General features: G+C 34.6%; 1 protein-coding gene across 3 annotated transcripts in view; it reads left to right on the top strand.

Moving 5' to 3' along the window:
- The window catches only part of ATAD2B (ATPase family AAA domain containing 2B), a 169,537-nt gene that overhangs the window by 103,902 nt on the left and 50,013 nt on the right, over positions 1-15,622 (top strand). For all 3 annotated transcript variants that reach the window (XM_040496165.1, XM_040496164.1, XM_040496163.1), the window contains exon 18: positions 7,937-8,123. In XM_040496165.1, coding sequence (XP_040352099.1) covers positions 7,937-8,123 — 187 coding nt within the window. The remainder of the gene's footprint in view (positions 1-7,936; positions 8,124-15,622) is intronic.

Below are 15,622 nucleotides of genomic sequence, written 5' to 3'. Positions count from 1 at the left end.
CCTTTTCCTTTTCCTTTTCCTTTTCCTTTTCCTTTTCCTTTTCCTTTCCCTTCCCTTCCCTTCCCTTCCCTTCCCTTCCCTTCCCTTCCCTTCCCTTCCCCTTCCCCTTCCCCTTCCCCTTCCCCTTCCCCTTCCCCTTTTCCCTTTTCCCTTTTCCCTTTTCCCTTTCCCGTTCCCTTTTCCCTCCACTCTCCTCCCCTTTTCCCTTTTCCTTCCTTCCTTCCTTCCTTCCTTCCTTCCTTCCTTCCTTCCTTCCCAGAGTGGAAGGAATGTCCCCGATTTTATGTCTTTTATTTTGAACTAAAATGCTCACAAATGAAATATTAACCATGATCTGGAATATTTTAATTTGTAGTGTGAGATGATAATTTAGGGATTCTAAGAGTACTAAAGAGATTCTGAATTAGAAATCTCTTAGTAAACAGATAAACAGATAACTTTCTGGTTCTTCAAAACTTCATTAGTTTACACTTCTCTGATTTAGATTTTATGGGTTTTCTATTTACATTTACCTTTATCTGTGTTAAAGCAGCTTTCATTATGCACTTTTTATTGGGTAAACAATTTTAGTGCTAATGTAATTTTTTAAAATTTAAATTCAAGTTAGTTAACATATAGTGTAATAATGGTTTCAGGAGTAGTGCTAATGTAATTTTAAATTAAGAGACCAAATAGTTTTCAAATAGTAGCAGCTTCATTTACATAATTAGCATGAATGTTATAGGATCATAATGTTTCTGCCAGGCAGGTCTATAATAGCACTTTTATTAGAAAAGGCTAGATTGATTATACTTTTAAGTAATTGTTTCAAATCTATTCTGAACAGATTTGAATCTTCCAACTTGAAGTTTCTCTTATGTAGATTACAGTGAAATGTTAATTTGATTATTTGCATTGATAACTTTCTTTTTATTTTTTAAAATGAGACTAAGTTATTTTCATTTACTCTTTTTTCTTTTGTTCTTTAGCAGCAAGCTCTTTTATTAGTAACTTTTCTTCTGTTCTGGATCTTTATGTACTTAGGGACATTTTTTGGGGGACTTTTTCAGTAATTTCTCAAATCTGTTTTATTGATGGCTAAGGGAAAACCAAACAATAATTTTTTTTTCTATTACCTGGCTACCCTATATGCGTGTGTATGAGTGTGTGATTTGTTTTGACAGTTTTACTTATTTGTATTTGAAATATATGATAGGAGCTAGGAAACTATCAAGACTTGTTTCAATTTTATGAGATAGTTCTGTTGTTAGTAAAGTAATATAGAAATAGATTTTGATATTAGAAAACTTCATGTGCAGTTTTGAGGTTGACTTTTTATTAACATTCTCTGTCATTGATTTAATGCATATCACTGGTATGGCTTTTTAAATTTGGTTTAAACCTTTTTGAAGGAATTGGCTGAATTTTAGCTTCTTTTAGGTAAACTTTTCTAGTTCATGATATGATCTTTATTTAGTAGGAAGCCAGCTGTATCCTAGAAATAAGCTTGTTTTGTTTTAGATGTTTTGATAAATTCCATCCATTTATTTCTTTACTCACCTACCCATTCTGCCAGTTTTTATGTGTTTATGCCAGGCACTGTACTAGGTACTGAAAACATAAGCATGAATAAGATACAAAGTAGGTCTTACTCTGGAGAAGTAAGGTTATTGAAGGTGACAGACATTGTGATATGGCTGAAGTGATGTGTTAGAAGAACTAGAAGTTTCCATTGGAAAGTTCAGGTAGGCTTGACAGAAGAAATGGTGATATTTGCTGTCTTTCTGAGTATAAAGGGTTAGGAGTTAGTATCTGATGTTCATTACAAACTAAACATGTGGTAGGTATATAAAGCTTGAGGCTTTATATGTAGCAATACAAATAGGCCTCTCAGCAATCATATAACATTTGTGGTATCATCGTTTTATAGATTAGGAAACTGAACCACAATGAAAAATAAGTAAATCACCCATGATTAAGCTGATAGTAGGTAGCAGAGCCAGACTCTGTACTGTTTGTTTCCTAGGATCCTATTTTTTTCTATTACTGTATGTGATTTCTAAATTGATTTCTGAGCTTAATAGGTAGGTAGGGAATTGCATTGCTTTTTTGGGTAGGTTGGACAATACAATTTTCACACTTTCCAAGAAGCATATACTTTAGAATATAAGCTTTTGGTAAGGGCTGTACATTTTTGTTGTTGTTGGTTTGGTTGGCCTTCTGTCTGAATGCTTGTTAGCATGCCGGGTCAATACAGAAAAAGTGCTAGACAAGTAGAAAGCATGATTTTAACACTGGTCTCCAGTAACACTAGCTGGGGCATTGCTGGTGGGTTTCTGTTTCCGGGAATAGTTTCCTAAAACAATGTTGAAACCTTTATTTAGATTTAAAAAAAATGTTCTTTAACATTTATTCATTTTTGAGAGACAGAGCACAAGCAAGGGAAGGGAAGAGAGAGAGGGAGACAAAGAATCCGAAGCAGGCTCCAGGCTCTGAGCTGTCAGCACTGAGCCCAACGCGAGGCTCGAACCCACAAACCGTAAGATTATGACCTGAGCTGAAGTCAGATGTTTAACCAACTGAGTCACCCAGGTGCCCCAAACCTTTGTTTAAATTTAAGGTGAAATAGAAGTCAAGATATTTAAGGTCTGTCAATCTGACAGAAAACCCTTATGATGGAAATAAGTTTTCTTTCTTACTGTATATTACCTGCCACAAAGGGATTAGAAACAGATTTCTGAGGTTTTCTAAATGAAAATAGCTTTGTTTTTTCTGATTAGAAAGATGATATACTCTGTAGAAAATTTCAAGTAATAAAGAAGAGCTTAAAGAAGAAAGTAAAAATTAAAGCCCAAGCAGTTGAAGGTAATTTTTGTTAAAGTTTTGGTGACCACACTTCCATATTCTCTCTATGCATATAGATAGACCTACATATTTTTTTAATATAAATTAAAATCCTCCTGTAAGTCTCTTAACATAACTTGCTTTTTTATCCACTATGTTGGGAACATTATTTCATGCTAGTATATGTTTAATGTCATTCTTTTAATATTTTATATTTTGGGTGTTCTGTAATTTTTATAATCTTATTGATAAATATTGAAATTTCCGATTTTCTTTTATGATAGATATGTGGATCTGGATAGGCATCTTTCTCAGTATACCTTTTTAGTACTATCTGATTGATGGTTTAAGGTAAATTTTAAAAACAGTGATTGTTCTATCAAAGCGTATATACATTTAAAAACTTGATACAGGTTGTTAAATTGACTTTCAGAAAGGTTGTACCAATTTACATTTTTATCACTGATGTAGGAGAGTGTTATTTTTCCTATAACCTTGTTATTTCTGAACACTGTTTGCCTTTTAAAATTTTTGCCAACCAGGTAGATGAAAATAATATCTTCTTGTTTGTTTGAATTGTTCATTTGTTCTTTCATATTTGCTCAGATACATTATCAAAGTGTCCATCATGCGCCATATGTTGTCCTAGGTACTTGGAATATGTCTGTGAACAAAATGGACAAAGATCCCTGCCCTTATTGAACTTACATGTTAGATGGAGTGTATCTAATAAGTATCGATGAAACAATAAGTGTAATATATTAAATATTAGAAGATATATACTATGAAAAAAATTTAGAGAATGCTTAAGAGGTAGGGGGTCCTTGGGAGTAGAATGAGTTGCAGAATATCCTTTGTAAACATTTCAGCCTATACGTGACATAATTGCCAAGTTTAATTTTGGAAAATTTTGCTTTTTTCCATTACCACGAGTCATGAGAAAACCCAGTTTTCCCAACATCTTCTCACTAATGGTATTAAAATTTAGTATATCAATCTAACATATTTTCCTCATAAAAGATGTTTTTTTCATTATTTTCAAAATTTTTTCATCTGTTAGTAACTACCAAATATTTCTTTAAAAAAAATTTTTTTTAATGTTTGTTTATTTTTGACAGAGACAGAGCATGAGTGGGGGAGGGGCAGAGAAAGAGGGAGACACAGAATCCGAACGAAGCAGGTTCCAGGCTCTGAGCTGTCAGCACAGAGCCCGACGTGGGGCTCGAACTCACAGACTGCGAGATCATGACCTGAGCCGAAGTCAAACACTCAACCGACTGAGCCACCCAGGCGCCCCCCAGATATTTCTTTTTTTTTTAATGTTTATTTATTTTGAGAGAGAGAGAGTGCACACACGCACACACAAGTGGGAGAGGGAGAGAGAGAGAGAGAGAGAGAGAGAGAGAGAGAGAGAGAGAGAGAAAGAATCCCAAGCAGGTTCTGTGCTGCCAGCATAGAGCCTGACGCGGGGCTGGATCTCACCATTTGTGAGCCCATGACCTGAGCTGAAATCAGGAGTTAGGTGCTTAACTGACTTAGCCACCCAGGAGCCCAACTACCAAGTCTTTCTTAAGCCAACATTGGTCTTGAGCTTTAGACCATCTCCAGCTGTCTCTCACCCTTTGTGTGCCACAGATCTTTCATTATGTACTGGACTGGGTCTCCCCTTCTCTTCCAGTGGGTCATCAGAGCTCCCATGGACCCAAGGTGATGTTGCAACTAGAAATGGGCATCTTCCTCAACTCCTTCCTCTTTCTTTACTCTGTACCTAGTCAATGTCCAGGTCCTGTAATTAAGTCTCATCTCAGGCTGTTCCTTCTCACCTCTTCTGACACTGTTCTTGTCTAGACTGTCATTACTATCTCATGCCTGGGTTGATACTGCAGACTCCTAACTGGTCATCTTTCCTCCTGTTTTGCCCTCATTCATTTCCTATCCTGGCATAGTGATAATAGAATTTTCTTCTAAAACATGTATATGATTATATCACTTCCCCTGCTTAAGTATCTTAATACTTCCTCATGGTCTTCAATGTGTGTCCCAAACTTTTAACATGGCTTACAAAACCCTTTGTAGGTTTTCATGGTCTGATTCTCCTTTCCCCCAACCACAGAACCTTTATACATACATGGCTTTAAAACCTTAAAAGAAGCTAGTTGTATGAACTATTACTCCAAAGGGCCAGGAGCCTTTGGTCCTTTGCACATCCTATTTTTGTTTCTTGGAATTGTCCTTTCTGCCTCCGTCCTGTTGGGTTTGTGCTTTTGTAACACTGTCCAGGAAAGCCTTTGTTGAGTCTGTAATTGTGGTCTGCCATAGCATTCTGTACTTAAACAGTGCTGCTTGTTAATCACACTGAATTATATTAGTTTGTAGATTTCCTTTTTCTACTTCATACCATTCAAGTGTGAGCTCTATGATAACTGGTATTGTTAGATACCCAGGGTGAGGGACTTAGCATAGGAACCATTCTCCAATTATTAAATGAATGAACATTTTAAGAAATGTTATCTGTTTCTGTTTTCTTTTTGAATTGTCTATGTCCTTTGCCCATGAAGCTGTTTGTTGTTGTTGTTGTTGTTGTTGTTAAAACACTTTGAACATAAGCTCTTTTTTACATTAAGAACCATTCCTGTTAATGGCAGATTGTCTCATTTGATTGTTTGCCATTTGATTCAAATTGTAATTTTTGAGTTACAAAAGTTTGTAGATTATGAATTAAAAAATACATAATCTCGTGTTTTTTCTTTGTTAGAATTAATTTTGTTCTGTGAAATGAGGGTCTGAATCTTCCCTATTTAAATAAATTAAAAAAAATTTTTTTAATGTTTTATTTATTTTTGAGAGACAGAGTGTGAGTTGAGGAGGGGCAGAGAGAGAGGGAGACAGAGAATCTAAAGCTGGCTCCAGACTCTGAGCTGTCAGAAAGAGCCAGATTTGGGGCTTGAACCGTTGAACCATGAGATCATGGACCTGAGCTGAAGTCGGGTGCTTAACTGACTAAGCCACTCAGGCGCCCCTCTTCTCTATTTTAAAATAACATTTATTTTATAATCTCCCTTCCATTTATTTTTTATGCTTATTATCTTGTATGAAATTATTTGAACTATGATGATTTGTTTCCTGGCTGCCTATTCTATTGATCTGTGTTTCTTTTCTTTGGTGTATTCTACATTATATTCTATTATTCTGTTCTGTAATACTTTTTTTTTTCAAGTTTATTTATTTAAAAAAAATTTTTTTTTTCAACGTTTATTTATTTTTGGGACAGAGAGAGAGCATGAACGGGGGAGGGGCAGAGAGAGAGGGAGACACAGAATCGGAAACAGGCTCCAGGCTCTGAGCCATCAGCCCAGAGCCTGACGCGGGGCTCGAACTCCCGGACCGTGAGATTGTGACCTGGCTGAAGTCGGACGCTTAACCGACTGCGCCACCCAGGCGCCCCAAGTTTATTTATTTTTAAGAGAGACAGAGTAGGGGAGGGGCAGGCAGAGAGGGAGAGAGAGAATCCCAGGTAGGCTCTGTACCATCAGCGTGCAGCCCAATGTGGGGCTTGGACTAATCAACTATGAGATCATGACCTGAGCTAAAACCAAGAGTCGGACACTTAACTGACTAAGCCACCCAGGTGGTCTTGTAATAGATTTTTTAAAATGTTTTTAAATTTATTTTGAGAGAGAGCGCAAGCAAGTGAGGGAGGGGCAGAGAAAGGGAGAGAGAGAATCCCAAGCAGGCTCCATGCTTAGTGTGGAGCCCAACGTGGGGCTTGATCCCATGAACCTGTGAGATTGTTACCTGAGCCAAAATTAAGAGTCGGACGCTTAATTGACTGAGCCACACAGGCGCCCCTGTAATATATTCCAATATAAAGTAGTGTACATGTTAGCATGGTGGTTCAGCTTAGCAATTATATGGACCTGAATGAGATTTGAACTCTTTGACCACCCATTTGTAAGAGTCTCATACCTAACTTCTCTGAGTCTTGGTTTCTTCATCTGTTTACTAAGAAGAAACTATGTGTTTCATAGAATTGCTAAGAAAATTAAAACTATGTGAAGTACTTATTACTGAAACAGGTTTAACTGTTCTAAAATTGGGTCTAGCACACTTTACCAAATAGCATGGAGCCTGCTTGGGATTCTCTCTCCCCCTTTCTCGCTTGCTCTTCTTATTTCTCTCTCAAAATAAATAAATAAACATTAAAAAAAGAAAGGATCTTCTTTCCTTCTTTATTTTGGTTATTGATGGTGTTATTATGTTTTGATTTTTCTGTTTCTGTTTTCTGACTTGTTACTTTTGGTAGATTCTGACAGTTATTAATTAGTTGATTCTCTTGGATTTTTTTAGTGCATAATCGTATCCTTTACAAGTAACAGTGTTTTCCTGATTTCTTTCTATTCCAGTTTTTATTTGCTTTATTCTTACTGCATTGCTTAAAATTTCCTATGTTATCTATAATGATAGATAAACTTGTTTCATTCATCATTTTAATGGGGTTGTGGAATCTTGAGAGTGTAAGTTCAGCTTGGTTTAATACATTTTCCTAAATTTGCTTTCTCTATTGTAGGTCTTCAGATGTCATGTATTAGGGTGTGGACATTTAGTTTGTATTGGCCCCAAACCAAAATTTGCTGCCACTGAAAAAATCCTACATTTATTTTCTATCTTAAAAATTGTGGTAAAATATACATTAAATTTACCATTTTAACCATTAAAAAAAAAGTCCTACATTTTGGGTAATCTTCAGATATACCTACTTCTTTGTTGAAATGGGATTCTTAACATTTGATCTTGAATAATTAATAGCTATGTCTCCTTAGTGTCTGAAGTGTTTTCCAAGTAATATATATGGTATGATAGAATGAATACCCAGGTATTATTACTTTGTTTTAGAATGAGTTTTTTATACTTTTACATCATGGTTATTAAAATTGTCAGGGAGATCAACATTTTAAAATGATAATTAAAAAATTATTCACTGTACTTGAAGTAAAAGAAAAAATTCTATTAATTTGGAGTTACATATTTAGTGTAAATATTTTACCTAATATTTCATACTGATCTTCAGAGTGTATCATTTTGAAATAATTATCATGTCTTATATGTATTCCAGGTCACCATATCATCAGCCAACCTCTTACAGGCCAAGATTATTGCTGTCTGGAGAAAGAGGCTCAGGTCAAACTTCTCACCTTGCTCCAGCACTTTTGCACACTCTAGAAAAATTCTCTGTGCACAGACTAGATCTCCCAGCACTTTATTCAGTTAGTGCCAAAACACCTGAAGAATCATGTGCACAGGTAGGTTTGTACCATATCAGAGTACTTCCAACTTTCTTAATTGTTTATATCTCTATATCTCAGTAGTGTTTATAAAGTCTTTTCAAAGAACAGTAATGCGAATATTAACTTTTTGTTGGTTACTCATTAGCATTCTAATATTAAGGCCAGGGATCCTTTTGATGTATAACATGTTTAAAAGTGAGCTTATTGTTTTCCCCATATTTCATTCTTTTCTGAAATTTTAATATCCTGTTTCTTATATTAAAGTTTTATTAAGCATTATAGAAAGGAAGCTTCTTTTGCCTTCTTCTGACCCTCTTTTCAACACTGTGGTTTCAGAGTCTTTCTAGATTTCAGTGTGTACTTAGAGCCTTACTGTATGTAGTTGGGGAAAATTAACACAAAAATGATAGCAGTTTAAAAATTATATATATTTCTATCAGTAGTCAAGTGTGTGTGATATTTGACTTTTAACTACTTTGTGCTGGTTTGTGAAGTGCAGAGTTCTAGTGGGGTGTTCGTATAACTATGAATTTATTATAAGTGTATCATGTTGGAACAAGTTAGGGGAATGCCACTTTCAACTCTGATATTTAGCCTACTTTTAGAGATTACATGACCAGAGTAGTAACACTTAAGAGCATTGTGCATAATTATGTTGTGTTTTTGAGTACATTTTATAACTATTTAATACATACACATATACTACCTAATTGAAAACCATTCTGTATCTTGTAGAAAGAAAACATATATATATATGTGTGTATATATTTCATGGTCCACAGCATTGATTTCATTTCTCTTTTACTTACAGTTGTCTGGGTATCAGCATCCTAGCATCATTCACTACTTAGAAAGCTCTATTTAAAAGTTTTTTTCCCCCCAAAACCCATGGCTTAAATAAAAACTGTATACAATAATTTGCTACAAATTTTGTACATTTAACTCATCCTGGCTGGGAGTGTTTTCCAATACTGTTGATTTATATGTTTGCTCATATTTTTCCTTTTTAGTGAGACAAAATTATTGCAGTTTGTATGCAAGTTAAGAGAATTACCCAGTACCATTAAAAATAAATCCAGCGGAGAGAGAATCTAAACAGACACTAAGTGTGGAAGGAGAAATTGAGTATCAAAAAGCACTAAATCCAGATAGTTTCATGGGTGAATTCTTTTAATCTTAAAGGATAAGATCATTTTGATGCTAAACTGAAATACAGAGGAAAACAGACTAATTTCACTTAGGCAATGGTGGTAAAGTAAATATTACAAATGGATTCTAGTAGCACATCAGAAGTGTAATATGCCATTATTAAGGCATGCAAAATTGATTCAGTTAGACATTGAGAGATAAAAATATTGGAACAGACATTGAAGTTATAAATATTTGCCTGTGATATGATTGTATATTTGGAGACTTTTTAGGACTTACTGAAAAATTATTAGGGACAATAAGAGAATTCTGCAAGGTGGACACCTTTCAAAGTTAATATTATAAAATAAGTAGTTTTCTTTTATACACCCAGTAACAAGTTAGAAATTTAATGGAAAAAATGGTCCTTATTAAAATAGCAACTAATTTTACCTAGAAATTAAATAATTAATTTGCAGTGTCTAACAGAAGAAAAAACAAAAAAAACACACCTTGTTTTTAATTACTATAGTTCAAAGTATGGATTCAAGTCAAATTGCAAATTGATTAAAATATTAGCTACTTGGCTTATTGGTTGTGGCCTTGGACAAATTGCTTAACTTCTTTGAGACTTAATTTTCTTATCTATGAAACAAAGGTAATGATACTGCATAAGGTGGTTGTGACTACTAAAATCAGTTCATCCAATAGGTTTGGTATATAGTAAGTACCCTGTAGCTCTTAACTGTCATTATATTTATCACTGCTACTGCAGCTTCCTTACCCAGCTGAAGGCTGGTAAGACTCAAAATTGAAAAGCTGTGAGTTCTTTTCTAAATTAATGTATAAATTAAGTTCAGGCTCAAGTATAATATTCCCAAAATTTAAGAGGAAAAGTTAAAAAAAAAGTGCTTTGCGTTTCTTCTAAAATGAATTCTTCAGAAAATGAATATGAGCATAGCAAGGAGAGTTCTGGAGGAAAAAGTATAATGAAAGGAGCTCTACCAGATTTTTAAAGGTGTTACAGAATGTAGTAATAAAGAATATGTAACGGTGCAGTAATGGACAAAGTAATAGAAGAGAGAATTAACCCTTAGGCCTACATAGAATGAGAATTTAGTATCTGATGATGATTAGCATATGATGATGGTAAATGATGATGATGACGACGACATTTGATATCTTACAACAGATGGATTATTTAATAAATGGTCTTAGAAAACTGACTCAATGAGGGGAAAAAGAAAAAAACAAAACTGAATTTCTACTTTTTATTGTAGCCCCAACATAAATTCTACATTGTTAATGGAAATGTAAAAGGGGAATTCACAAGGTCAATATGTTTATTATCTTGAGTATGAGAAAGTAGTCTCTAAGCAGTGAACACAGCCAGAAAACATAAACATAAGAGCAAATTTGACTTTATAAAATTTTTAATTATACATGGCAGAAATAATTGTTTTTGTAAAATTAATAGACACAACCTGGTGAAAAAGTATGTGTGTAACACACATGTCCAGGATAGGTTCTGAAATATAAAAAAATATGTTAAAATCAGTAAGAAGAAAGAATGACACCCTAATATAAAAATTGGCGAAATAGCATGCCATTTATAGGAAGAAAACAATAGAAAAAGCAACCAATAAAAGTTTGAAAAGATTCTTAGCCTTACAGCTGAAGAAAATGCAAATTAAAGCAACACGAATTTGGGCGTGCTTTAGAAGGGGCGCCTGGGTGGCTCAGTCGGTTGAGCATCCGACTTTGGCTCAGGTCATAATCTCACAGTCTGTGAGTCTGAGCCCCACGTTGGGCTCTGTGCTGACAGATCGGAGCCTGAAGCCTGCTTTGGATTCTGTGTCTCCCTCTCTCTCTGCCCCTCCCCTGCTCATGCTCTGTCTCTTTCTGTCTCAAAAAGAAATAAAAACATTTAAAAAAAAGTTTTTTAAAAAGGCAACACGATACTATTTTGAAGCAACTGTCTGGTTTGTAAAAATAAAAAGCTTGATGATGCCTGATGATTTTAGAGTCATTGACACCATTTAAAAAAATTTTAAGAACATATTCCTTTTGTTCCAGGAATTTTACATTAAGGAATTTTTCCTAAAGATGTATTAGATCTAATAGTCACTGCTGAATGTACAAGGACATTTATCACAGCATTGTATGGAATTCCCAAACTAAATAAGACCAACAAACTAAATGTCCTATAATGATGGATGGGCTGTGATAAATTATGGTATATCCTTACATATTATGAGGTCATTAACAAGAATGAGGTAAATTTACATAAGGCTGATATGGAGAGATGAAGGAGATATTTGTGAAAAAAGCAAGTCATAAATTGGTCTATTAAAATAGAATCTTTGTGTAAAAAACCTTAAAAATGTATATTCATGCTTTTATATATAAATCGTGTGCAAGAATATCCTAAAAAACTGTTAATAATCATTGCTTTGGCTTTGGGGAAGGAATTTAGAGAATTGGGAAATGAATAAAACTTTTTCATTTTAGGTTACACTCTGTTGTACAGTTTAGATTTCTTTCTTTGACATGTGTATTTGACAGTATGGAGCAAACTGAAGAAAATCACTCTGAAAGAGGAACATTTTCAAAGTGAGACGGTATTCTGTGTATAGCTGTTCTTTATGGCTAATACATGTATATACATGTTCATAAATCCATTATTGAGTATTAGGTGAGGAGATACTTAGGATCCATTGTAGTAAATCATATGTTGGTATTACTGAGATCCTAGGATATTTTTTTTTGTATTCTACTGGGCATCATTGGGCCAAATTTGAATTCTAACTGTATACTTTTTGGTCTCTTACTCAGTTCCTGGCTTTTACTTTTTTGTTGTGTTCTTGGAGAGGGTAGAGAGAGATGTCCCTTGGCAGTGTAAAGGAAGAAAAACTTAACATTTATTATTTTGGTTGTATTACACTGCATTTAGTACATCAAGAAGTCTTCTGTTCCTTGCTTTTGCCTACAAGATTGTGGGTTAGAAGTAATGCTTATTCTTGAGTGACCACACCTGGGTGTCTAGTCTGCTCAGGACTGAGTCAGAATTTTGTAGCTATGGTAGCTGAAGCTCGGACTTCTGAACATTGGCCAGAGACCAGATAAACTGTCTTGATTAATCCCTGATTATTTGTATCTTAAGTGCATTTTTAAAGTTATTTTAAATCGTAAATATATTACTGTCGCTCCCCCAGATTTATTTATTAAATGTTTATTTTTTATAAATTTTTTTTTGTTTTTTACATTTATTCATCTTTTGAGAGATAGAGACAGTACGAGTGGGGGAAGGACTGAGAGAGAGGGAGCCACAGAATCCAAAGCAAGCTCCAGGCTCTCATCTGTCAGCACAGAGCCCAACGCGGGGCTTGAACTCACAAACAGTGAGATCTTGACCTGAGCTAAAGTTGGATACTTAACTGACTGAGCCTCCCAGGCGCCCCAAATGTTTATTTTTATTTAAGAGGAAGAGAGAAAGAGGGAGGGGGAGGGAGCAAGGGAGGGGGGAGAGAGCAAGAAGGACAAGGATCCAAAGCAAGATTCTGTGCTGACAGCAGAGAGCCCGATGTGGGGCTGAGACCTACAAACCCATGAGATCATGACCTGAGCTGAAATTGGATGCTTAACCAACTGGGCCACCCAGGTGCCCCCTAAAAAATTATTTAAAAGGAGACTATTATGTAATAAAACTGAGGAATTTTTTCTTACCTTTTTTTATTTTAAGTTTATTTATTTATTTTGAGAGAGAGAGTGAGAGTAAGCATGTGCACGAGTTGGGGAGGGGCAGAAAGAGGGGGCAGAGAAAATCCCAAGCAGACTTCTCACTGTCAGTGCAGAGCCCCGATGTGGGGCTCAAACCCACAAACTGTGAGATTGTGACCTGAACCGAAATCCAGAGTCTGACACTTAACTGACTGAGCCACCAAGGCACCCCAAGAATTTTTTCTTAATTTGTGGATCTGTAACTGGGTAGAAGAAGGCATAAAAGTCCTAGGTAAGAGAGCATACTAGTCAGGTGCTAAAATGTTGGAAAGAGGTGGTGGGTATTAAGTAGGGTGGACAATTCTTATGATGAGCACTGGGTGTTGTATGTAAGTGATGAACCACTGAATTCTGCTCCTGAAACCAATATTGCACAGTATGTTAACTAAAATTTAAATAAAAATTTGAAGAAAAAACAAAAGTAAAAATGCTGCAAAGAATAAAAGCCTCTTCTTTCTATTCCTCTGTTCTGTATTCCCTTTCTTTTGCCTGCCTTCTCTTGAGAGCTAGTCTTCCTATAGGCAGGATTTTCTCAAAATAGATGTGGTTTCGTCTGTGGCACATTATTCTTTTGTGTTTTTCTCTTTTCTCTAGTCTCTAAGATACTTAATATAAATTAAATTGGATTATTTAATAGTGTGATACAAACATGAAAAGTAATCTTAAAGGAAAGAAGTCTTCAATTACTTTTAAAGGGCTGTATTTATATATATGATAAGATGGGAAAGGGGAAGAGCCCAGTTTATAGTTCTTTATACATTTTTAATTGTCTTTTCTTTAAAACATATCCACATACAAGCATATATATATTAATCCTTCTTTTCTCCTTCATATTGTCTCAGCTGATGATGAATATTACAAAGTGTGTGAAAATGGTAGAGGAATTCGTGTCTACTATAGGGTTTTATCATTGTTTCTTAAGATTTAGTGGCTATAAGCCTCTTCTGGGAGTGCTTGTTAAAATTTCTTATTCCCTGGCTCTACACCCAGGAATTCTGATTCTTGAAATTTGGGGTGAGCCCCAGGAATATGTGCTTTAAACCTGAATCCAGGTGTTACTATTCTAGGTCTTTAGAGATCAGTCACACTTGGAGATTTAGTACTTTGGGTGATAACTGGACACTAGACATTTATTACTGAAAACAATTGCCAGAATTCATAAAGTGGTTTTGTCTGTCTGTGTGTATGTATGTATCTATCTATCTGTCTGCCTGTCTATGTATGTATGTATGTATGTATGTATGTATGTATGTTACTGAGTATTTTATAGTCTCTCAAAAGCTCTGGAAGGAGAATGGAAAAGCCTGGGGTAGCCTGGAAGATTTATGGTTGTTGAGTAAAATTCACAAGTAGTTACTGAGACCTAAAACAAAGCTGGAGATGTTAGTAACTGTAGTAAAAGACTTATCTGTATTAACACTCTAGAAAACCAAAGAACAGCTATGATTCCCTTCTTCTGACATCTTCAAATGTATTATTTATATTATTTCTACTGTTGATTTAGGAAATCAGAATTGATAAGTGTATTTTATTTTTCATTAATGATTGAATTGATAAATTTATATATTGTGTGCCACAAGCTTTGGAGTTTGGATATTATATGTTGTTACAAATAATTTAGTCAATAAGGTCTTTTCTTTTTTTTTTTTTTTTTTTTTTGGTGAAAATTGCAATATTTTTCTTTTCCCAGAAAGAAATTGTATTTGGAAATGTTCAAGGAAAATCCTTTTTGGTTAAGTAGCAGGAAGGAATTAACATACTTACCTATGTGTATTCTTTGGATGCTCTTGTGTTTATGCATAAGGGTTTCTGGATTTCTCCATAGCATTCTGTGTATACTTTGGGTACTCTTGGTTTGTGCACATGGGTTTCTGTGTTTTACCATAGCAACAACCTTTTTTTTTTTCTTAAGTTGTAAAAAAGTTAAATTATCCTGGTCCAGAGTTTGTCATATCACATTTACTGAAATTCTTAAAATTTTTAGGCAATGAAAATAACAGAAAAAGAATTTGGGTGACTTAATTTTCATAAAATGTTGCTTTATATTACAATCATCGATCAGAAAGTCTAGTATAGTTATGTTTTATAATAGGCTGATTTGTATGCTTAAAGAAATTCAGCACTTTATTTCTTGCATCCTGATTCTAGACGTTGCCTCCTTTTCACAGAGATGCTCGATAAATCTTAGGTGAATAGAATATAAATGGAGTAAAGTGATGGATATGACATGAAGTTATTAGTATTGCAGATATATTATTAATATTTATGATAGTATGGTCTAAGGAATTAAATACTTATTTTAATAGTGTATATTAATAGTACTTTTTAATTTTTATAAAAATCAAGAATATTTTAGCCCCCAAGATTTTTCTTTTCTCTCTCTTTTACAATGTTAGCACATTCCTAGTACTACAACATGACCAAGACAAATTCTGGAAGTTTATTGATGACAGAATTGTTTCTCTCTTTCTTATAGAGCTTCTTTTAGGAAAGTGAAAGCTGCGCTGGCATGAGCTTTCTGCTTCATTTACATTTGTGTTTAAAATTACTCCAGTTTTCACTTTCTCAAGAAAATGGCTTGTTATGGGCTGTATAGACTTAATTTT

This window comes from Herpailurus yagouaroundi, unplaced genomic scaffold (assembly GCF_014898765.1).
Source record: "Herpailurus yagouaroundi ecotype Mexico unplaced genomic scaffold, PumYag 188, whole genome shotgun sequence".
Lineage (NCBI taxonomy): Eukaryota > Metazoa > Chordata > Mammalia > Carnivora > Felidae > Herpailurus > Herpailurus yagouaroundi.
The sequence above is the reverse complement of the archived record's forward strand: the minus strand, read 5'-3'. Positions and strand labels throughout refer to the sequence as shown.